Source organism: Aristolochia californica, unplaced genomic scaffold, assembly GCF_029961685.1.
Source record: "Aristolochia californica isolate CCGP_79_NKW_82.1479 unplaced genomic scaffold, dmAriCali1.0.hap1 SCAF_3, whole genome shotgun sequence".
In the NCBI taxonomy this organism is placed as follows: domain Eukaryota; kingdom Viridiplantae; phylum Streptophyta; class Magnoliopsida; order Piperales; family Aristolochiaceae; genus Aristolochia; species Aristolochia californica.
This window is the reverse complement of record NW_027181992.1, coordinates 9,805,578-9,831,166: the sequence shown is the minus strand read 5'-3', so window position 1 is coordinate 9,831,166 and position 25,589 is coordinate 9,805,578. Positions and strand designations below refer to the sequence as shown.

General features: G+C 38.7%; 1 protein-coding gene across 1 annotated transcript in view; it reads right to left on the bottom strand.

The window, feature by feature from the left end:
- Positions 1-24,829, bottom strand: part of LOC137959703 (protein CTR9 homolog) — a 49,154-nt gene extending 24,325 nt beyond the window's left edge. The window contains exons 1-11 of the mRNA XM_068807033.1: positions 24,521-24,829; positions 12,822-12,888; positions 12,330-12,524; positions 11,904-12,004; positions 8,862-8,915; positions 8,590-8,706; positions 8,445-8,508; positions 8,079-8,293; positions 7,888-7,972; positions 7,055-7,155; positions 6,854-6,946 (exon numbers count right to left, since the gene is read on the bottom strand). Of these exons, the coding sequence (XP_068663134.1) occupies positions 6,854-6,946; positions 7,055-7,155; positions 7,888-7,972; positions 8,079-8,293; positions 8,445-8,508; positions 8,590-8,706; positions 8,862-8,915; positions 11,904-12,004; positions 12,330-12,524; positions 12,822-12,888; positions 24,521-24,661 (1,233 nt within the window). The 5' untranslated portion in view covers positions 24,662-24,829. The remainder of the gene's footprint in view (positions 1-6,853; positions 6,947-7,054; positions 7,156-7,887; positions 7,973-8,078; positions 8,294-8,444; positions 8,509-8,589; positions 8,707-8,861; positions 8,916-11,903; positions 12,005-12,329; positions 12,525-12,821; positions 12,889-24,520) is intronic.
- Positions 24,830-25,589: the final 760 nt, after the last annotated feature.

The following is a 25,589-nucleotide window of genomic DNA, read 5'->3' as shown; positions in this document are numbered from 1 at the left end:
GGCCTGACTCGTGGCCTCTTGGGTGTCTCCATTACCTCTTCAATGTTATCTGCTACTAGCTCCTCATGAGCAAAATAGAACAGGCTACATACAAGTTATAGTCAAATGGATCTGAGGATGAGGCGCAGCTTGTAGGACTGTCAGATCTATGTTAGGTTTATGGAGGTCTGGGGGATGATTTACAATTTCAAGGGATTGTGTTTCTGTAGGTTGATTTGGGGTTGGACTCTGGGGCTTCTGAGGAGAGCGATGTGGTTGGGTTTGTTGAAGGAGGTGCGGTGGGATGTAGCTCAGGGAAGAGTTGACTAGTTCGGTGACAACGGTGCCACTTGTTGGTTTTTTTTTTTGCAGTATGTTTGCAGTTTTGGTTAACGTGGCATGTTGCAGCATGGAGGGGTAGGGCAGACACCAAGTGTTACATGGGTGGTGCTTACAGTGGTTTGTTGGTTTTGTACATGGGTCAAAAAAGTGGTCAATGTGGTTTGAATGGTGTTCAAATTACTCATTGTATGGTAGGAAGAAAACTGCACCTTCTACTATGTGATTTTCCAGGTGGCAGGATTCTTGTGTTTTTTCCGATTGCGAGACAGGTCTTGTTTTGGGTTGTTTGTTTTTGGGCAGGGCACAGATTCTGAATTACATGCCTGGGTGGCAGATGAAGAAGGGTGCAGGTTCATCTGGTAACAAGCTTTGTGTGTTGCTCAATTGCTGCCCAGAGATTTGTTTGAACTCTATCTCGACCTCCATTACCCGGGTATTGACCTGCTCTTTCTGGCGAGTTGCAACGGGTTAAACAGGACATGTTGAGTGGGGTTGGACTCAGTTAACTCAATTGTAGCCCGTCGTCTTCTACCTTGGGAGCTTTTCCTCGCCTATTTGCCTCTGGATGTTTGCTTGCACTAGCTACTCTCTACAGTAATTTTTATAGCAAACCAGGATCCATTGACTAACAATATGAGACTTGTTGTTTCCAGTGTTTCTAATTTTGGGACGATTTCAATTCAAACATAGTCCAATCTTCGCATCAGTTTGATCTCATGGTCAACCTCCATCAGCTGGCTGAAGTTCTGAGCTATGGCTCGAAAAGTTTCTTCACCAGATTTCTGGAGGGATACCATAGACTTTGTACCATTTTTTGTAAGGGCCCGTTGGTTCAGTAGGCTTCCACTCCTTGACAGAAAAGATGGGGTCTATTGGGGGTGGTTGGGCTAGAGAGATCAGCTTGATTCAAAAACTTTACAAGCCACTAATTATTGCAAAGGAACAAAATATTTGGTGTATAGTTGAGCTCCCAGATGAATGATAGTCTTTCAGCAAGTTTGTCTTCAGTTGGCATTCCAGATCACAGCAATTTGGATGCAGGACTAGAACTCTTTTTGGCCATTCAGAAGAGTCTTTTTCAGGTATACGAATGTTTGGTATGTTTGTGATGGGTGTTTTTGGCTGGTTTGGTTCTTAGCAAGTATGAGCGAGTGGTGTGGAGGCAGTGGCAGTGGGATGTGGGTTGGGGGACATGGCTGAGGGGGTGTCAATGGCGTTTACGTGGTGTGGGTTGCTGGGGTGGGTCTAAGGGTGGAAGGAGTTGTTGGCAAACTATTGAGAATTAATTCCAATTGAAATCATCTCCATGGCTTGCAGGAATATAGATCCAAGCCCATTACCCCAGTTGTTCATTGCATTGGACCAACTTGCAATCTAAATTTCCGTCTTTTTTTGGAAGGTTGTGAGACATACTGTGCAGCTTTGATCCAATTTTCATGGTTGATAACTTGTTTGCTAGGTTTGAGGCCTTCTCCCATTGCTAGAGGAAATCTGCTAGAGCCATGACGGGAAATTCTGATGAAGGAAGCTTTAGATCTAGTTCTGTTTCTTTTTTAAATGTCGTGTATAAACTATTAAAAGATATAAAGTACAAACAAACCTAGTTAGGTGGGCCTTCCTCCACAACAAGCTGTTGGAGTGAAATACCCATCTTAGCCTGAATATCTGCCAAATGATTGGTAGGACAAGGAATGTGCTTCCAATTACAATTTAAAGAAGAAATTAAGTTACAAATCTCTGAATACATATCCCAATGACGCCATGGAGGTCTAATAGACTTTGCACATCAGTCAACTTAGATCTAGTTCTATGGCAGACTATTTGGGGTGCTCATTGGAGAATTTGACAGTTACTTATCTAGGGCTCCCACTTTTTGACTCTCAGCCTTCGGCGACGCTAAGGTCCCCCCTTCTTGAGAAATTTGAGAAGAGACAAGCTACTTGGAGGGCCAAGCTTTTATCTACGGCGGGGAGACTCACTCTTCTCAAGTCTTGTTTGGCAGGGCTGCCAAACTATTTGCTATCTTTCATGCACTGTCCGGCCTCCGTTTGCAACAGGATTGATGTCATCCGTCGGTGTTTTCTCTGGAGAGGTTCTGAGGACACCTTCAGATATCATTTGGTGAGTTGGAAGGATATTTGCATGCCCCGCAATCAGGGTGGTTTAAGCTTCCGGCCTACGAAGGAGATGAATAATGCCCTTATGCTCAAATAAATTTGGAACTTCAACATCAAGCATAACAATCTACAGAGAGATATGGTCAAGTTCTACCTTCAGTTTTCAGGTGCTTAGTGGAGGGAGGGTGGCATCACGCGCCTCTTATCCCCGATCTGGAAATCAATTCAAAAGCTCATCCCAGTATTCAGAGATGCAACTTCTTGTCACACAAGCAATGGTAGAACCCTCCTTTTTTTGGTCGGATGAATGGTGCGGCCCCCACCCCCTCTCAAAGGACTTCCTGGGGCTTTATAGGGTGGTGAGGAACCTCTCTTGCTTAGTGACAGATTCTTGGAGAGACCATTCATGGAGTCTCACGTTTCACCAGGGATTAAATGATGAGGAAACTTCCGATTTTGCTCTCTCCTCTCCAGACTCAGCAACATAACTATTCGTGAGCATGCAGTTGATAAACTGACATGGAAGCCCAGTATTAATGGCCGATTCACAGTTGCATCCGCTTGCTCTCATATTAGAATGCAAGATTACAGCATGCATGACTACGATGAAAACTTGGCATGAAAGCTCTCAGCGCCAAGTAAAATCAATTTTTTCGTATGGACGACCATCAGGGAACAGATCATCACCTCTGACAATCTCCACAATAGAGGCTACGCAGCCCCCGATTCTACGTGTGCCCTTTGTGGTGTGTGTGATAAGACAATCCAACATGTTCTCTTACATTGTGATTTCTCTTGGCAAGTCTGGATAAAGATTCTTTTGAAGATTGGACTCCAACTGGGTTGCATCAAGACCTCTTTGGCACCTATGAGATGATTATGGGGATTCACCTTCCTAGGTTGGGCAAGTTAATTCTCTTGGCATGCTATGCACATGTCCCTTGGTGCCTATAGCTAGAGTGAAACAACTGAAGATTCAATTTCAAGGCTAGCACCCCATAAAATACGGCTTCTCATCCAGTGAGCCTTATCTCGAGTTGGTTACATACCAGAAAAGAGTTTGCCTCTCTACTGGGTGTCTCCCTTGGGGAAAGTTGGGATTTGAGCGCACATATGGCAAGCCCCTGCAAGACTCCAATTATGGTCACCTGGGATCCTCCCCCTTGCGACTGCATCAAACTCAATTTTGATGGCATTGTTTTAGTCTGTCCAAGGCCAGCTGGAGCGAGTGGTATTTTCAGAGATAGTAGTGGAGACCCTATTCTATCCTATGTTGGACCGGTGGGCATCGTTGATTAAAATACTGCTGAAGTGAGTGCTCTTTTAGTCGGACTCTGAATTTTCAAAGAGCGTATCCATGGCAAGTTGCACATTGAAGGAGACTCAAAGACTATCATCAGTTAGTGTTCAAAAGATAGATCCCCCCCTTGGCGTCACTGGCCTATCATTGATTGTATTGCTGACATTGTGTTATCTATGCATTGTAGTTTTTTTTTAAGAGTGTGTATATTGATAAACGAAGAAAAAAGAAGAAGTACAAACAAACCTAGGTCCGGGGGGCTACCTCCACAACAAGGCGTTGGAATGAAATGCTCGCTTTGGCTTGGGTGTCTACCAAGTGATTAGCAGAGCGGGGAATGTGTTTCCAATTACAGTTTAAATGAGAAAATAAATTACATATTTCAAAAAACATATCTCATTCATTGTAGTTGGAACCTAGTTCCTAGATCAACCAATTATTTGGCTGATAAATTAGCAAAATTCGGAACCTCCCAACAATCTCTCATTGTTTGGTAAAGCTTCCCCCCTTGTAATCTGCTCGTTTGCGCTTTCTCTTAATAAAATTCAGCATTATTTCAAAAAAAAAAAAAAAACTTAGATCTAGTTTTGTTAGTAACCTTGATCGCACAATCTCCTCTAAATCTGCATTTCTCAACTTTAAGAATGGTGTTCTCATATCTCATGGTTTGAAATTGGGGGATTATGCTTGCAAATGAGTTTTTTGAGTTGTTTATCAACATCTATTCTTCCTACTTATCACTCTGCACAAACCATCCTCTTCAGTCTCGTCTATTCAGCCTTTGACACCATCAATTGTCTCCAGCCACCACTACCGAGAATCCTCTTCATGTTATTGCCTGCTTCTCCTAGTCTCCGTCAGCTTTCCATTCTCATTTTCTACTCCTATTCCTCTCTCTCGATCCCTTTCTCCCTCACCCTTTTCCTTTCCCTTTCCTTTGCTCTCCCACTTCCTTATTTGCGTTCCCTCAATCTCCCTCATTTTCCTCTAGACTCCATCCCTCACTCCTGTTCTCCATGCTTCTCCAAGTTTCCTTATTACATTAGGACTCTTTCTATACTCAAGTAACATACTAAACATTTTTATCCTTTTTTGACTGAAGTGATTATAAAAGAAGGATTAGGGGTCAATTAGCCCCTAATCTGCTGCTGCTCTTTCAATGAAGCTTTCTCCCTCTTCTTTTTTTTTTTATATACTCTTCTTCTCTCTTTAACTTTTTTACAATTACTAGGTTTGAGAACTACAACATAAGAGACAATCTCAGCTCAAAGCATAAATATGACAAATGAAACTCAAAGGAGAAGTAGGTGTCTACATTACAGTCTTGTCAAGTAACATCTTCCCTACCCAAGAGCTCCCAGGAGTGTGTAACCATGTAACATTAAAAGGTTTGCAAATATCTTCTACCTCATTGATGAACATCGAATGTCCCAGCAAGCTGCTATTCCCAATGGCTCAACTAACAACCAAAGTTGAATTCCCTACTACAACAAGGAGGGTGAATAACTACCAGCAAAGAGTTGAACACCATGGAGATGGCTTTCAACTTCTCTATCGCTTCACATTGACTGAAAGGAATAAAAAAAACAATAAGGATATTACCTGTTGAGTCTATTTTTTTTTTTTTTTAAAAAAAAGTGTGCACTTCATTATTTTTTTTGAAATGATGTGCACTTCATTATGAAAAATGCCTGAAGGCACCATTACAAGAAGCAAACCATCAAGGGGTCTCTTCCAATGAGAAATTAGAGGGAGACACCTCACTTGGAAAGAGAATAGCAATGCTGTTTGTTGACCTGTGAAAATGACTCTATTTACAAATTACATTTTTTGTGAAATCTTGGATTTCATAGAAGCAAGGTCAGAAACACAATGGAGGATCTTTCTCATGAGAGCAGCAACTGATCACGTTCTTGGAATCCCCCCTCTACATGAAGGGGGCCCTAGAATCTGTCAAAGAAGATTTTAAGACCTTGTCTATGCACCTGTAATTCAGTAAAGGTAAGAGTCTGAAATGCTGATTGGGCCAGTATAGGAAGCAAGAATGTCTCTAGTTGAGTTCTTGAATACCATCCCCCCCACCGCCCCCCCCCCCCCCCCGCCTCTATCCCAGATTGCCCCAGGTCCTTGACCTAGAGCTCATGACTGATGGAAAATTTGTTAGTGAAGCTTGTGGTCTTTCTCCATTGCTGGATGAAGTCTCCTAGTGCCGCAATGGGAACTCTTATTAAAGAGGCTTTTTGCCCCATTTTGGTGGTGAGCATGATGATGCTATCTCCTCTAAATCTACCTACCTCCTCTAAATCTACACTCCTCAACCCTGAGAGTGGTATTCTCATCCCTCATGATCCTAAAGCGGAGGGTCAAGCATGTGGTTGGCTGTTTTGGACAGGGTAGCACATGTCTTCTCCTCTTCCTATTCATCACTGTGCACCATCCATCTTCATTCTAGTCTGCCAAGTCCTTGCTGTCAACATCAGCCTCCAATTATCACTGGCTAGGACCTTGATCGTGCTCCAGCCTTCTTCTCCTAACAGTCTCATTTGAACAGGGATTTCCTATCTCTCTCTGCATTTCTCCCTCGCTTTCATCTCTCACTGTCCTTCCTTGCTTTCCTCCCTGCTCCCTCGCTCTCCTTCCTCTATCTGGCTCTCCCTTACCCTCATTCTTCTCCCTCTCCCTCGCTCTTGCTCCCCATTCTCGAATAGAAGCAATACAAGATCTTGATACACCACCAAACAACCCAGATAATAAGCATACACAACAATATGTCAACAAAAATTAGAAACCCAGACCATATGCATACACACTTAACAATTTGACAAAAAAATTAGAAACCACAGAAACAGAATACACATTCAAATGATACACTTATAATAACATATGCAATTGTTACAATTTGTCAACAAAAGTTAGAAACCACAAAGACAGAATGCACGTTCAAATGATCCACTTATTATAACAAATGCAATTGTCACTCTCCCACTCCAGTCACCTAATAATGACAAGCATATACCAAGAACAACTGTCTGTTAGGTTTCACTTACATGCATCCTGGGAATAGAATAGAAAAAAATTAAATTCAATAGAGGAGATTCAGATAAACATGAGTTACCTGTGCATCACGCGGATCAATCTTTGCAGCTTTACGGAGAATTTCTAAGGCCTTCTCAGTCTGGCCAAGCTGAACGTAAATATGCCCAACGGCCTTTAGCAACCATGATAAACAAACTGGTTAGTCAGCTGAAGAAAGCAGTAGTCTACAAGTAGGAACATTTCAAGCCGGTCAAGTGCCCAGATGATGAAATTGATTTACCTTTATGCTTTCACAGTTCTCGGGATAAACTTCCAGAACTTTCTCATAGTTTGAAAGAGAAGCTTTAAAATCTCCTAACTTCAGCTGCACTTGCCCTAGACCTACTCCAGTGCAAACAAATCGCAGCAGATATTAGATGAGCATAGTTCTAAAAACTTTTCATAACTCTCCCAAGCAACTCTGGTTCAGATTTCTACCAAAAATCATTTTAAAAAAAATAAAAAATAAAATATATATATATATATATATTTCAACCAAGAAATTATGACAACACCAACTATAACCAAAGCCAAAAACCAGCAAATAACTCAGGATTAAACGCATAACAAGAGTTCTAATAGAAAAGAAAATGGTTCAATAGTTTACAACATAAGACAATGAAAGCCCAATAAGCAACTGCCACCAATCCAGTGGCCTGGGCAGGTTCAACTCGACTTCAACCAAGTTCACCCAAGCATTGTATCGCGATGATATGGCAATTCATTCACTCAAAACTACAGAAATCTATAGTCTTTAGAAATCTCAAGGGTCACTAGATCCGCATAAAATCTTATTACAATCAGGTCTGGAATTTCAGGACAAAGTAAATATCATAACTGAGTAGATCTCTAAAATGGACCTGAACCATATAAGATCTTAGAGTGTCAGAGGTTACAGGGCACCATTCACGAAACTAAATACAATCCACATCACAGCATTGGATCACTTTCACGAAATGATAGACTTCTGCAATCAAGCTAGATCTACTTGGAACTTTCAAATCATAAAGAACATTGAAATCTTTAACTAATTTACATGGAACTGCTAAAAGTAATAAGCAGCAATGCACTAACCATAGTAAGGTAATACAAAATCATGAGGCTTATTTGTTTCCTTAATAGAAGCCATATAGTACATTCCTGCCTTTTCATAATCACCCTACATCAAGAATTTAAAACTGTAAATTTGTAATCATAACAATAGAAAAGAATTAAAAATCAACAACCAGCCAATAGTGTGAATCAAAAAGTTTACTCAATTGGACCTTGCTATGGTAAGATCTTGCAAGATTGTAGTACGAATGTGACTTCATCAGACCATGATCACTCACAGCAAGAGCAGTCTCAGTTAATTGCTCCACCAGAAAGTGCTGACCAGTAAAGAAGTAATGGTTTGCTAGATAGTTCAGTGACATTGCACAGTAAGGGTAAATCGCAAAGGCTCTCTGCATTTTTTGCATTCCTCTGCGGATACCAAAAGCTAAACAAAGGAAATAACCAAATAATCAATAAAAAATTAAACTGCTAAGGCAAATGACAAATATATAGAAATAGTAAAAGAGGAACAATGAAATCACTTCAAAGAAATAAAGTAGCTTACAACGGAAACCAAAAGTTACAGCAGAACTGACCCTCATTTGATTGCAAATCCATGATTCCAAGTGCTGTGAGAGCATCAACATTTTCTGGGTCTAGCTACAATAATTAAAATAACAATGAGAAAATAAAAATAATCTCAGTTCAAAAGCTTATAAACATATAAAGTAAAAAACATACCTGCAGAGCACGCTCAAAGGCCTGCCGGGCCTTTTCAAATTGACCTAATTTATAGCGGCAAAGTCCTATACCAAGCCTCACAGCAGCAGGGCAGTTAGGGTAGAGTTGTAGCACCCTCTAGATTTCAAATTTTACACACAAACACAAGTCAGAAGTCAAGCATATGCTAATAAGAGGAGAAGGAATGCACCACTCACAAATTAATTACAAAAATAAAATAAACAAAAAAATTATGAGCAGCTACAAAGTTAAGAGCAGCACTAGATACTGACCTTGTACAAATCCAAAGACTCAGAGTAACGTCCACGGGAAAAGTGTACACAAGCCTGTCAGAACAGAAGAGCTAATACATGTAAAGAGTGCCCGCAAACTACTGAATAGGTGCAATGTGTGTGCCAAGCCAATGCATTTGTTGGTTTGACAGGTCCAATTTTTAAAGGATCAGCGACTCTTTGCTGTCAGGTTTCAAAAGTAGCTTCCTTGTCAGCATGGAGAGAGAAACATCATAATCTCAAATAGGGGTTATTAAAAAATTTTATGCCCCCAAAAATATTTTAAATTATAACATACCCCTGTGCTAAACCTTCACACCTAATGTAACAAAGTTTGACAGCATATTCCCGAGCGAAATTCAGTTAACAGAAAATATGAATATTCACAAAATATTCACTATATATCAGAGGCTACAATTTTTTACAATGGTGATTTCACCCTCAAAGCCTGCATTTCTTCCAACTTCTAATACCAGAAAAAAACCAGAAGAGTATTCAAAACATAAGTTTTCTGCACCAACATAGTGATTGATCCTCCGCATCCTCCCCAACTCAATGTCTCTTTGCATTTTTATCCTCCTTAACCAATTACTTATTTGTATGTTGATTCTAGGAGAATGCCTGATTGTGCAGAAATCTCATACAGATAACAGTGAAACATAAAAATAAAATAAAAATATTAGTAAATTACTGTCTTCTCATTTATGGAAAGTGTTAAATAATGTAAAGTCCAATGAGCATTTCAATCTTTTTTATTCATTTATGGAAAGTGTTAAATAATTTAAAGTCCGATGGGCATGTCAATCTCTTCTTTGTTTAGAACAATGAGAAGTTCATTAAAGAGAAAAGGCGCACAAGCAAAAGGCAGGAGAAGCCACTTTCACTGCACAATTTACAAAAAGCAGAAAAATAGAAAAAATAAAATGCTAACGGAGGTGAAAAAGAAAAAAATTAACCACTAAAAGCTATGGAAGATCTATTGCACAGCTTGCTATCAAATCTGTCAATCTCAAGGCTCTCTAGGGTGGCAAGAGACCTCTCTTGCTCAGTGGCCGATTCATGGAGAGATCGCTCTCAAGTTTCGCCGAGGATTAAATGATGAGGAAACTTCGGCTTTTTGCTCTCTCCTCTCCAGACTCAGCAGCATTACTATTCGTGAGCATGCAGTTGATAAACTGGCATGGAAGCCCAGCATTAATGGCCCATTCATAGTTGCATCCGCCTACTCTCATATCAGAAAACAACATTACAGCATGCATGAGCACAAGGTTAACCTGGCATGGAAGCTCTCAACATCCAGTAAAATCAAATTTTTCATGAGGATGGCCATCAGGGAACAGATCCTCACCTCTGACAACCTCCACAAAAGACACTACACAGCCCCTGATCGTAATTGTCCCCTTTGTGGTGTGTGTGACGAGACAGGCCATCATGTTCTCTTACATTGTGATTTTTCTTGGCAAGTCTAGATGAAGATATTTCAGAAGATTATACTCCAAATGGGGCTACATCAGGACCTTTTTTGGCACCTATGAGATGGTTATGGGGATCCGACTTCCTAGGTTGGGCAAGATGATTCTCTTGGCATGCCTTGCACATGTCCCATGGTGCCTATGGCTCGATAACCAGAGATTCAACTCCAAGGCTAGCACCCCGGATAATACAGCTTCTCAGGCAGTGGACCTTATCTCGAGTTGGTTACATACTAGGAAGGAGTTTGCCTCTCTATCGGGTGTTTCCTTTCGGGAAAATTGGGGCTTGATCGCGCATATGGCGGGCCCCTGTAGGAATTCGATTATGGCCACCTGGGAACCCACCCCTTGCGATTGCATCAAAACTCAATTTCGATGGTAATGCTTTAGGTTGCCCTAGGCCGACTGGAGCTGGTGGTGTTTTCAGAGACAGCAGTGGGTATTGCTGATTCAAATACAACTGAAGTGAGTGCCCTTCTATTCGGCCTCCAAATCTTCAAAGAGCGCCTCCATGGCAAGCTACTTGTCGAAGGAGACTCAAAGACTGTCATTAGCTGGTGTTCTAAAGATAGTTCCCCCCCTTGGCGCCACTGGCCAATCACTGATTGAATTGCTAACATTGTGTCATCCATTCATTGTAATTGGAACCTCGTTCCTAGATCAGCCAATTCTTTGGCTGATCAATTGGCAAAATTTGGAACCTCCCAGCAATCTCTCATTGTTTGGGAAGGCTTCCCCCCTTGTATTTCGCTCGTTTGAGCTTTCTCTTAATAAAATTTAGCATCATTTCAAAAAAAAAAAAAAGTTGGCAACAGCTCTCCACAATCTCATCATGAATATGAACAAATCTCCAAGGAGGGGTTTCCAAAAGAACCCATGAAATAACCACTGATGAATCAGCTTCAATAACTAAGCATTTCAAATTTTTTATCATAGTAATTGTGTACTTTAGTTCCTTTCTCACAGGTTCATTACGTGTGTTTAGTGAAGCTTAGGTGCTCTCTCTCTCTCTCACCACACACACAACAGTACAGAAAATAAAAAGAATACAAAAGCAGAAAAAATTATTACAAATACTCAGTGGCAAATGAGTCTCTCAACAAGTTGTTGCATTGGAACCCTATCCTGGCCAAAGAACCTCTGATCCTGTTTTCACTAAAAGTTTACCACCAATCGACACATGTCCATAATCTCATCATGAATCAAACAAAATCTCCAAAGCAGAATGCCCTTCCAAGAACCATCCCATCACAACCAAGGACCACTCACTATCACAAGGAAAGACTAAATCTAAAAGTGAAAACTCAAAATGCGAAATTTAACGAGCAAAAGAACATAGAAAAGTGTAAAAGGCCATAGAACATCCCGAGAAAGACTCGTTGAATATTCCACATGATGCATATGATAGAAGCCTGTAATTGTAGAAGGTGAAGCCCATGTTCCATGGGATGGAACAAAGCTATAGAAGAGTGACCATTGACATATTTTTTAGCCACAATAAATTGACAGAAAATGTACACCATTTTTGCACAGATTTTTCTGCTAAAGGAATCAATGATAGAATAAGCACCTGCCCAAGAATAGCAGGAACGTTATCCCGGTATCCATCCAACACAATCTTAAATGCAGCATAAGCCTGATCCATTTCACCTTTAGCCAATAAAAGCTGACCTGATTAAGAAGCACAAGAGCAGTATTTGAATGTAGAAAAACCAATTTTGCTGCAGATAATCCAACCTTTTTTTTTTTTTTTGAATGATGGAAATTTTCTATTAATAGAGAAACAAAAAACAAAAAAGTTAAGGACTGGAAACCCACAATAAATGCACTAGACCAAAAATCTTTCAAAGTAAAATACCATTAGCAACAAAATGTCCCCTTGAACACTCAAATGAATGATGAAACGCACCATAGACATTAAAAGAACTGAATGTCTTAAATAAAGCTTGTAGACCAAATACTTCACATCAAATGAATTTCGGGGAAGAAAACTAACCTTTTCCAACCCATGTAGAAGGTTCATGCATGTCAATCCTTGATGCTTTGTTGTAAAATTGAGTTGCTAAGATGAAATGTTCATCTTTTTCTCTTTGTTTTGTCTCAATTTTTCCAAGATAACTATAATAGGCTCCTAAAGCATTTAAGATGGCAATCCGCTCGTACTTAACATCAGCATAATATTCATCAATTTCTGCAAAGCAAATGTCAAGAGAATCAAGAAATTTTGGAGGAAATAAGTTTACAAATTTAGCATGTAGTACCTCATAAAAAAAGAATAAAATTTAAGAGAACCACTAGCCAATGATATCCATATAACATCCCTAGAAAGGCCACAACTTAGTCATTTGTTGAGTGAGAAAAACACTAAAAGGAATAAACTGCACTGTATAAAATCCAACAACATATTGCAAATTATTTTAGGATGACAAGATGATAGCATATGAAAGCCAATTTTCATTTCCATCAACTTCAGCAAGAAATATAGTACCAGGACTGGATCCTTCCTCCAAAATTTGACGGAACTGTTCGATCCTTCCCTGTTTGAAGTATTCTCTCTGCAAGAACACAGAAAAATATCAGAAAAGCAAAAAACAGCATAATAGTCAACTTGTCAAAACAAGGCGACATCCACATGAACAAATAATTTGTAAAAAAGAAAATGAGAAAGGCGCCTGCTGCGAGATAGAGAGGTTTAAGTCGTGGGGGCATTTTTGTAACTTGACATCATATTCACTTAAGTGAGATTAAATAGAAGAGGGGGTCGCATTTGAGCCTCCAACAAGTGCTGGCTGACACACTCTCTCTCTCACCTCTCTATTCTTTCTTCATCTATTCTTCAATTTTTCTTTTTCACATGGTAACAGAGCAATAAGGTTCAGGTTCAGAGCTTTTAAGGCACTCAATTCGCATCTTTCTGACGTGTCCACATTCCAAGAAAGAGGAATTTCAGGATTCCCTATTGATCAAAAGTCAAGGTTAGACTTTTCCACTTTCTTTTGTGTCATAACCCTAAGGTTGACGGGTTGTATTCCCAAAAGAGTAGTTTTTTTTTTTTTTATGAAATGTCATTTTATTAAGAGAAAAAATGAGCTAACTCCTGATAACAAGAGATTGCAAGGAGGCTTCTTGTTTGGCTAAAGCATCAGCCACAGAATTTGCTGATCTCGGAATGAGAGACCAAAAACAATAAAAAAGATTGACAATATCCAAAATTTCAAAAAAGGCATCCCAATGGCGCCACGGAGGTGAGAAGGTATTCTCTCACTAGCCGATCACCACCTTAGAGTCTCCCTAGATCATGATCGGCCCGGAGCAATGATCACAAAAAACATGAAGCCCATTAAGAAGACTTTGAAGCTCAGTCATCGTAGAGTCCGCAATACCTAGAGGCCCGAAGAAGGAGACAATCTGGTTCCCAAGAGAATCACGAATCACACCACCGAAACCGGCTAAGTCGGGGTGACCGAGAGAGGATCTGTCAAAATTCAACTTAAGGACTCAATCAGGAAGCGGGGTCCACTCACATATGACTGGGGGCTTTGAAGAAATGTGGAGATGGGCAAGGCACCTCCAATTATTTCTAATGGATGATCCCAAGAAGGGGGAGAAGGTTTTTCGAGAGTGAAGCCAAGTAACAATATTGCCTGAGATGGTTTCAATGACTCTATCTTGAGTGTTGAATTTGGTATTGAATCTTCTTTGATTGCGCTCAAGCCAAAGACCCCAGGGGATGAATGCAGATAAAGCAGAGATCATCAATTTCCCAAGACTGGGGATAGGTGTCCCTGCAAGCATTCGGCAGGTGCAGCCAAATCCTCAAGGAAGCAGAGATGGAGCCCAATTCTGCTAAGTATTGACGTCCATATCCCCCAAGAGAAAGGGCACAATAGAAGCAAGCGGCTGACAGTTTCTTCATTTGCATGACAAAAAGGGCAAATGGGGTCAACTCTGAGTTGGCCACGAATTTTGAGATTGTCAGCAGAGAGAATCTTGTTGCGGCAAGCACTCCACATGAAGAATTTAATTTTTGGGGGGGCGTTGAGACACCATGTGAATTCCACTGCAGTTATATGCTTGACTTTTGCCCCTAGAGAGTTGTGCCTTAGGAATATCACAGTTGGAGTTAGTGCAGGATCTCAATCCTGTGCCTGGAGCCTACAACATTATCAAAAAGGCTGACATCAGCCATATTTTTGTTTATGATATCGAAATTGGATCTTGCTGCCTCTCATGTTCAATGATTGTGATTGGTTTGGAGTTACTTTTTTTTTATGAAATGAAAAAAAATTTAATTTTTTTTTTTTTATGAAAGGTTTGGAGTTACTTTGGAAACCCTTATTGTTGACGTGGGATCACACTACTTGTGCAAGCATCAAATTGTGACAACTACTTATTATTGGTGTTGATTGGTTTAATTCTTTATGGCTGATTTTGGTGAAATAATTACTCTTGCAAGAGAATTTGGGAGTTCGGAAGATAAAGATACTATAGTTATTTTTTTCATAATAAAAGATACTATAGTTTTTTTTTATGAAGGAAGATACTATAGTTATTACCGCTGAGAAATAGAATGGCCTAAACTATCTTAGTCTAAATCTGTTTGGATTTATCTCAAAGCTATAAGAAAGTTTAAATACATTAAAGGTAATCCACCAATTCCTAATGCAGATAATAGGAACGCAGAGGATAGCCAGGTAATAGACCTGGTTACTCAACAGCATGGATTTTAAGTTCAGAAGCCAGAATATGATGTGAAACAGCGAAGGAAATTTGGACGTCTCTTGAATTTTTATATAGTAACTTCTCTAGAATTTATGAATTTTATGCAAAATTATGTAGCTTCAAGAGGGGTCACAAGACAATAACTAACTATTATAGTGAGTTGCAGAATGTTTTACAAGAAACCAGCATTTTATCATCCATTCACGACAAATGAGAAAGAGCTCAGAAAACAATAAGGGCAGATTCATGTAGTTAAATTCTTGGATCTTTTGGGACCAGACACTGATGCAGCTAGAGTTCAATTACTTGCCTTAGATGATATACCATCAATTTTAAAGGCATTTAATAGGTTATGCATGCAGAGACAACTGTGACATCAAAGGACAGCAAAGATAATAAAGGGGTGGAAGTTGTTGCCCTCAATATTCAGCATACTCAAGGTCAATCAAACTCTATGCGAGGCAGAGGTTATGATGGTTCTGGTATGGGTAGAGATCGTGGCGAAGGTAAAGGTGATAAAAAGTGTGTATATTGTGGATGCACAAATCATTTTCTAATAAGTGTTGGAACAAGTTTGGTAAACCAGTTTGGACCAATTCTACATTCAGGACATCAGACTTCATCTAGTCAAGTAGTTGGTATTGAAACCGACGTCCTTGATCAGCTCTAGATAGAAACTCAAGATTGTTTTTGACTTGCTTTAACCGGCCTCTTTTTTTTTTTTAAATGATGCTGATTTTTATTAAGACAAAATCTCAAAAGAGCAATTTACAAAGGAGGGAAGCCTTCCCAAACAATGAGAGACTGCTGGGAAGTTCCGAATTTTGCCAATTTATCAGCCAAAGAGTTGGCTGATCTAGGAATGAGATTCCAATAACAATGAGTATAAGATACAAAGTCAACAATACTATCAGTGATGGGCCAGTAGCGCCAAGGGGGAAAGCTATCTTTGGAACACCAACTAATAATCATCTTCGAGTAGCCTTCAATGATTAACTTGCCATGGAGACGATCCCTGAAGATTTGGAGGCCGAACAGCAGAGCACTAACTTCAGCAGTATTAGAATCGGCAATGCCCACCGGACCAGCCTCTTGGAACTCCAAAAGTATCCTTAAGTTGGCTCCACATGAAAAGTTGTTGTAAATTCCACTCTAAAGTCACGCCCAACTTTTGGCGGCACCTTCACTTGCTAATTCTTGTTGGTGTCTCCTCCACTTGCTATCTTGTGCTTCTTTTCTTCTCATTTAAGTTCCTTTGAGGGTTAATTAAGTATTCTATCATACCACCCCCATTAATGACCAACCTTACCCTCAACGTTGGATAATGGGAAAATCATTGGTGGTGCTCTTCAATCGGGTTGAAGAGCAACTTTTGGTAACGCTTGTTATATTGAAATATCATCCAGAATTATGCTAAGGAGAGGTGATGCTTGATGAGTTTGATGGCAAGATCTTCGGATAACCAACCATGTGCTAAAGTAACTACTTTCTGAACTATTTGTTCATCTACAGAGGTCCAATTAGTTGGGGAAACTTTGGCATTGTATTTAAGAAAATCAAGTTCAGCCAACATGGGTTGTAAGGATTTAGAATATGTAGGAGATTGATTAAGAAATGGTGGTCGTGTTAAATGTCTGAGGGACATGTGGCGTGAAGGCAGGGTTTTAGTTGTCGGTATGAGTGAAATTTTTCTTGTTGGAGCAAGTTTGGGTTTGAAAAGGTGAGTTGAGTTGGGGTTGAGTTTGGAAATGGAGTGGTAATGTGTGGTATGGCTCTTGCAAGGAATAGGGTGGGGATCATCATGGGGGTGGTTAACTAAAAGAGTAGTTTTGTAGCGCATGGTTTCGTCGTTTATTTCATGATTGTAGTGGTGGGGTAGAGATGACTTGTTTGGGGAGGAGAAGGAGTGGCAAAGATGGATGGAGAATATGAGAGAGTTGGATTAGTTGTACGCGGATAAGACATTGGTTATCCGCACAAGTTGGGGAGTGGAGGAAATGGTTGTTTTCTAGAGATGTAGTGTGAATTGGAATTGTGGGTCAGTTCAGAAGTAGGCTCAATTGATAGTGAGAGTGGTGTCTGTGGTAGGTTTGGGCTATTGAGGCATCAAGGTGAGTAATGGTGGGATATAAGGGTGGTGTTTGGAATTGATTACGTTAGTGTAGTGAAATTGTAGATGGCTAAGGTGGGAGTTTGAGTAGAAAAGTATGAATGTGGTGGATAAGGGGTGTCGTGGCTGAAATGGAGGACTAGAAAGAAGGTTGGGGTGTTGGGTGGTAATTTTGGTCTGGTGGAGATGGCGTAGGTGATAAGGTTGAAGGGAAAGTGATTGGTGATGGAGGGGGTGGAGAGACAAAAGCAAGCACTAACCTGGTTGAAGCTTATTTGTACAACAATCCTTGATAATGAGAGAAAGGTTTATAAACCCTTTTCTGAATGAGCTTTTTCACCAAATTAGTCAAATAATCTATCTCGTGTCCCAAGCTAGAAAGTTTCTCCACTTTTGTGCAAAGACTTGTCCAATTTTCCGGATTAAATTTGTGAGTAGCAACAACCTCATGTTGTAGTTGTTGTTCCATGCACCTTATTTTTTTATTTTTTTTGTTGAGGTACTTTTGGAGAATGGAAAGTGATTAGAGGGGCTGGGATATAATTTAGAAAGGTCTAGGGTCATGGCATTGGCTAAGAATAAGTTAGGAGACAAGGAGGTTGGGAGATAAGAAGATTGGGAGAGAAAATAGGAGGTGGAGAGAGAAATAGGGGGGAGGACTTGGTTTCTCCTAAGATGTAGGGATATTATTTTTTTATGGATGGATGTAGACCTAATAGGACTCTCAAATAAGGTAAAAAAAAGTCAAAAATGGTGAATAAATAATTTTTAGGGTTCTTCAAGTAATGGGGGAGGGAAAGGGAAGGATAGGTCCATTGGGTTCACAAAAGAAAGAAGAAAGTTTCGGTAAAACTAATCTTTATGGCTTCATATACTAATATCACACAGAATATAGCTCATAATACCAAACGGCTTGTTTCTCCAAAAAGTAGACTCAAAAATCTTTAATTTTATACATAATTTGATATATAAAGCTTTCACCTTGAATCTTATCTAGTTGCTTGATGTGCTTCACTCTTTAGTAGAACCCTAGTTGACTCGAACGGTGATATCTCTTTACAGAGACATCGGATTGACTTGAAACTTGTTTCCTTTGAAACTAGACTTGAATATCTTTCATCCAAGTATAACATTATCACATAAAATATGTTTCTTGTGAAGTAGATAATCTGATAAGATTGTCGGATCCGTAGTCCAGCCAAACTAATCTTCTATTCGAGTATGGCAGAGATTAAGAGGATCCCAAAGAAGGACTGCTTTGATACCAATTTGATTCAACCCCCTGAGGAAGATCCTATCTTTTTTCTAAAAATTGTGAGGAATTGAAAGAGAGAGGATAAGAGGATTGAAACTAAAGAGAAGGGAACAAGAAAGAAGTAAAGTAAAGGAAGAGAGGAAGAGAGGGAGAGAGGGAGAGAGGGAGAGAAAGAGAAGTAGAAGGAAAAGAGAGAAGAAGAGAGGAGAAAAGAGAGAAGAGGATTGAGGGAGAGTAAACTAAAATAAATTTTTTGGCTTTCAATACTTTTTTCATAATTCATTTTGTAATTTTTTTATTTTTTTGAATTCCATAAAAAAATACTTTTTTCATCATATCCTCCTCTATTTATAGTTTTTCCTTTACATCTATTAGGACACTCCTACTTCAATTAGGATTTTCAATTATATAGATCAAGGAAATCAAATTACACAATTGTAGAAAAATGAAAGAGATTGCTAAATTGACAAAGACCCTATCTCTAAAGAATAATACAAGAAATACAAACTCAAGATTGCTTTTGACTTGCTTTGACTAGCTTCTTGGAATTCCAAAGGTACCCAAGAGTTGGCTCCACATGAAAAATTGGTGTAAATCCCATTTTTGCCCACAAGGACACGCCCCCTTGCTTTTTTTATTTTGGCACCACCTTCACATGCCAATTCTTGTTGGTTCTCCTCCACTTGCTATCTTGTGCATCTTTGTTTCTTCTTTTCTTCTCATTTAGGTTTTTTGAGGGTTAATTAAGTATTCTATCAATCTACAATCAAGACATCTTTCCGGCAAAGCTAATTCAGTTATTTCCAAATTTACCATTCAATTTATCATTTCAGTATGAGTCTTGTCAATTAGGGAAGCACCATTGGACATCATTTCCACTTAATCAAACCAAGAGTAGTAATCTTTTTGAAATAGTACACTCATATGTATGGGGGCCATGATCAATGGGAAAGAAATTGCAATTTGCATCATTTATGTCCCATCTCAAGGAGCTAAAAGATTCAATTTCTAGAATGAATTTCAAAACCAAGTTTCTCATTGGAGGATCTTGCTATTATCTCCATTATATATGGCTATTCAGTGCACACTAGGTTTCCCTTTGATATAGTCTCGTGGAATATGTCTAGTCTTTGGAGACCTACTCTTAAGTTAAAACTTTTATCTATGCAGGATATTCAGTTTCTTGTGAAGAATGGAAATTGGATAATTGTTTTGGTTCAATACTTGAGTTAATCTAAGCCCTTGAACCCTTTTCCCCTCTTATACTACTTGGTGCAAGATACTTATATCATCATTAGTGATTCTTTTGCAAAAGGAGGTTGGAACCTAAATTAGAGGGGGCGACACAATAATGAAATAGGTGATGACATCTTGGCTTCATTCCCTTCGAGATTGTTTTTTTCTTTTTTGGGTAGGGGAGAAGATGAGTTAATTTAGAAGTTTACCTCGTGTGCATCTATTGTAGCTTTTTTTAATTCTCATTTTATCTATCCACAAATTCAATGGTATTAGGCTTCAACCGTAGTATGGAAGAGTCCACTTTCCCTAAAAGTTTTTTGTTTTATTGGTGTGCCTCTAAAGGTATATTCTTACCGCAAACCAACTCCTTTTTGTGGGCAAGTAGTCCAAGCTACTAGGAGTAAGTTTTGTTGGGACTTGAATTCATTTGTGCATCATACTTTCTTTCAGACCCTTTGTTTTTGCTATATCAAGTGTGGTGTTGCAAAAATTTGATTGTCAATTCTATTTCCCACTTTCGCCTCTAATTTGTATTGCAAGCTTCTAATTCAAATTTTATGCCACCATCTAGGCTGTGGGCAGATAGAAATTCTAGAAGCTTTGAAAGCAACTCACTGTCAGTAGGTGGGGTGGTGGACCTTATGATTCACTACAAGTAATATTGAACTAGTAAAGACCCCATCTTTCAGGCCTATTTCAGTTTTGCCTTGTGCTTTTATCAAAGGGATGTGGTCGCTTATGCTAATCCAGTGAGGAGTAGAGTTGTTCCTTGGAAGCTTCCTCCTAAAGGTTGGTTTTGATAGTAGCTGCAAAGGTAATCCAGGTCTTGCATAAGGTAGGGGGGTTTTCATGATTTTTTAAGACAGGTCTTACGGGAATTTTTTCTACACCCTTCGGAAATTGTGATTTGACAAAAGCTGAGCTTAGGGCTTTGCTTTGTGGTCTGAGAATTTTCATACAGAAATTTTGAAACTTTTGTAGTGATTAAGGGTTGCCTTATGTCATGAATGAGTATCAAAGCACCTATCTATGTGGTTAGCAAATTCTGGAATCTGACCTCACAGTTCATGAACTTGTTGAGCTATAGTGCAGCTTGGGCAAACAAAGCATATTAGTAAACTTTGACATGTAAAAAGCACTTTTTAAAAAAAAAAAAAAGCAAGAGAGATTTAATTAAAAGGGGAGGTAGTACAGCTAGCATCCCAAAGGAAGGGGAGGGAGCAAGAAAAAGATACAAGTAAGCTATCTGGAATCTGCCCTCACAGTTCATGAACTTGTTGAGCTATAGTGCAGCTTAGGCAAACAAAGCATATTAGTAAACTTTGACATATAAAAAGCACTTTAAAAAAAAAAAAAAAAGCAAGAGAGCTTTAATTAAAAGGGGAGGTAGTACAGCTAGCATCCCAAAGGAAGGGGAGGGAGCAAGAAAAAGATACAAGTAAGCTACCGAGAGGTAGCAAATACACACTATAAACTTAAAGACATGAAAAAAGCATTTGACAGGGTAAATTGGATCTGTTGGACAATGGGTCTTGTTGGACTTTGTTATGCATAGAATGGGCACTAAATGTAATTGGAGAAAATAAATTCAAGTTCTGTGACCTGCCTCATACTCAATTCTCAAATGGCAGAGTGCAATGTTATTTCTGAAGCACTAGAGGACTCAAGCTGGGAGACCTCCTCTCTCCATTTCTTTTTAACATCATGGGAGAACCTCAAAGGTTCCCCTACCCAGGTTCCACCCCCAAGAAGCTAGAATGCAAAATCCCATCTTACAATTTACAGATGACGCAATCTGCCTTAGTGGAAGGCCCAGAGGATCAGATTATCAACATCAAGGCACTTCTGAATATTTTAAAGAAATATCAAGGCAAAGGCTAAATTGGAGTGAATTTGGGATTTTGGGGTCAACATCAACAGTTCAAGGCTACATGTGATGGCTAAGTACTGGAAGGTAATATTATTGACCTGCCATTCACATATGTAGTGCCCTTACTGTTCATTGGCAGACTTATAAAGCATCCATGGAATCCGATCAAAGAAAGATTTGAAAAGAAGATAACAACATGAAAGGGGAGGCTTCTCTCCTTGGCTAGAAGGGCAGTCCAAATCAAGTCAGCACTAGCCAGCATCCCAAATGTATTGTTTCCAATGATATTTATAAATATAAAATAAGGGCTATTTTGGTCATTTTCCCAAGTGTGTATGTATCAGTGAGGGCCAAGTAGATTCAGCTCATTTATATCAGTCTATGGTCCAATTGCATAGTATTCGGACATGTAATTATGAAGATATAAGAAGTTCTTGTATGAGGGATAGAGAGGTCATTTCGATCTCAACTCACTTAAGTTAATAAAACCAAGATGGAGCTCGTGATTTACCCCATCGAGAGCTGCTTATGCTTTTATCTCAAACCCTTATTTCTACTTCTTTTCATTTCTCCTCTCTCTCAACTCTCTTTTCTTCATAATTTTACAGCCATCTTAGCATGGAAGCTAACTGCCAGCGGGTAACTGAGAACTTGTATATAATAAGTAGGGATGTGGAAGAAACAGCTGACCTCAAACTTCTCCACTGCCTTTCAATTCTCAGGTTTGGGGTCCCATGCTTAAGAAGTTTGATGCAAGTGAGTGCTTCCCTGCAGCTTTCTCAAGTTTTCCCAGGCAGCTCTATTCAAGAGCATTCCCCCACTAATAACATCCTATGGAAGCTGACCAAGTCAGCTGTCTGCTGGCATCTATGGCAGGAGAAAACATTTCAGCACTCTTCAAGCAAGCTACTATAGAAGTGTCATTGAAGCCATCCACCACTCCATTCTCCTAATAGGCAAGACTTTGAAGAACACTCCCCCTCTTTCTAGCTCTCTAATCCATAGACACTGGAAGATAATAATCAACTTGAGGAACTACATCTCCCCCTCCACTAAACCTTGGTCCCCACCAAGAGCAAGTAATTCCTTTAGTAACACCAGTCCAGCAGCTGTTGATGGGATCATATGGGACAGCAGTGGATCCATCCTTCTCACCAACTCAGGAATAGTTGGGGTATGCGACTCAACAGATGCCAAAAAGGGACCCCTTCCCACTGCTGTCAAGGTGTTCTCTCAGACTTCTCACCACCAGTATTGAAGAAGATTCTACTATATTAATTGCTTAGATGAGAAACAAATCAGATCCCTTGAGATGAGTTACTTATGTAATAGAAGAAACAGAAAACTTTGTTCATCATGGACAGTGCCATGGCAGCATGAACTCAGATCAGCCAACAGAATTTCAGATAAATTGCCAAAGATGGGGTCCCCATGCAGCCACTTGCTGTCAGAGCTTCCATATCCTTGTAATATTAGGTGAGGATATCCCCAAATGAACTTGTACCATAAGATATTAATTAACAAGAGATTCTTCAGTATTTAAATATAGGAAAATTCTTTTATGTAAAGACTTTTCTTCTGTATCCATTTATAAACAGGCAAATAAAACGGGAGAACAGAAAATTGGGTAAAACTGCCAACTCCAACTTTTGTTGCACTCATACAAAAGCCAAGAGGGTCACAGAAATCACCCTTTCCTTCTCTGACCATGTAGAACCTACATCCGTCCCAATTTTTCTATGTTCTTTTTCGTATTGCAAGCATTAGATATGAAAACGTCACATAATACAGAAACCACAGTTTCTCTTTTTAGAATTTATGGATTAAATCCCCCCAAAGCAGTAAGTGGCAGTACTGACCAATAATTTAAGTTAAAATAAAAAATATTCTAAAAAAAGCTTAAGATAAAAATTGTATCAGGCCTTTCGGTGTATTTTTTTAAGAACCTCTTTTCCAAGTAATTGAAGCTTTCCAATTTGCAATTGGATGGAAAATTGACAATGAACTCATAAATAAATAAATAACAATGGCAGAAACAACACGAAGGACATTAACAGAAGTAGAAAAATTACTACTATATTTTTAGCTTGACTTCCAATTGCCAAGATTTTCACAATTAGGAACTTCTATAAACTTTAATAAATAGTACCATAACATGATACAAGATTTTTCAATCTGATTTCTTCCTTCTTTTCTGATGAAATGGTTGGGACAGGTTACTAGCCAATAGGTGAGCAGGTCCACATAATGCACCAGTTCAGATCTATTCAGGCAAAGAAGTACATCCTATTTCTCCTACCCATACAGCCAACTACTTATACTTTTACTATTGATGAAGGATCTCCGACATGCAAACCTACTAAGTCGAACAATGAAGACAACCTCCAAGGCAATTGAAAAGTAAGTCAAGACTATATCAAACCTCTAAGACAACTCAAGAAAGACAAAGCCTGAATATATTTTTTCCTTAAGTTGACAATGCATGAATGACCTCCTAAGTTAACAATCATACTCCTATGTTATAAAAACAAAAAAAACAAAAAAAAAAAAAAACATACTCCTATTGCCCAATATTTGTGAAAGAGAAATAGATTCACACTCGTTAGGAAATAATGTTTTCGTACATAATGTTGCAGTAGATTGATATGTGATATACTGTATGACAAAATGCCTATAACTTCTACCTACCGGGCAACCACCAACCATCAAAATACATCCTACATGAATGTCAAAGTAAACTTAATAGAAATAGCAATGGTATTTGATCCATAATGCAACACAGTTTATTAGAAAGCCATGTCTCAATTAATAGATTTTTAAAACTCGTCAGAATTGAACCCATCATGTGAAGACAAATAGCATTGCTTGCCGACGATTACAACACAAACGCATTCTTCTACTTCTGAAAATTCTAAAATTCTGCGAATGACCTAAACTAGGAAAATAGCTAACAGACAAAAACACGGTAAGTATGTAGAAGTTGATACTAACCGCAATGATGAGCCACAGATCAAGAGGAGCTTGTTCGGCCTTGAGAATATCAAGTATGTCAGAAGCATCTCTAGGGAGCTGATCGAGCGAAACCCTAACTTCCTCCTCAGAGTTTTGAACAGGAATATATACACAAGCCATGCCACTGAAGAAGCTCCTTGGCACCACAGAAGGATTGAAAACAACAAGTGAAACAAGAACCGGTTCTCTCGAGTTGCAGATGAAGGAGGAAGCAGACGGGAAGCAGCTAGTATGGAGAGTGAAGGTGAGCGCGCATCACGGGGTACCCTCCATGACGATACCTGTTTCACCCAGAAAGATAAATCACGAACCCGCCAACTCGGGTTTGACAATGTATCGGGCGACTCGCGTCTCGAAACTTTCAAGGGTTATTCACCGAAAGAAAATTTGACGTTCTACTTCGTCTCATTTCATTTACTTGTGTACTGAAAAACAATTTATAGTGTTAGTACTCTAATTTAAAAAATATATAAAAAATAAAAGAATTAGTATATTATAATAGTATACTTAATCAAAATATAATACTTAAACCCCAAATTTGGTCAAATAAATATGATTACTATACGAATAAGTAATTTAATGGATAATTAAAATATACTAATTAATTAAAATAAATACTATATTATTTACTGATTGCAAATTATTATACGATAATATAGTAATTACATGAGCCAGTCAACTGTGCACATAATTAATTATAAAAAATAAATAAATAAATTTAAAAATAACATAAATGAATGTAATAAGTTAATTATTAATTTATTACTAACATATGACATACTTTAACCTAAAAAAGAATAATTAAACAGGAAACAAATGATCAAATCATAACTTTAACACACTATATATTTTTACGTATTATTAACTGAATTTAAAACTATTTATTTTATTAATTTAAATGGGTTAATTAAACCAAAATAATTGATCAAATGCTTGATTTAATAATATTTTATTTACCACAGTTAAATCACTAATATAATGCAGTAATTAAAAAATAAATATAATGAATAAATAATAAAAAATTAGTAATAACACAAGATGGATTTTT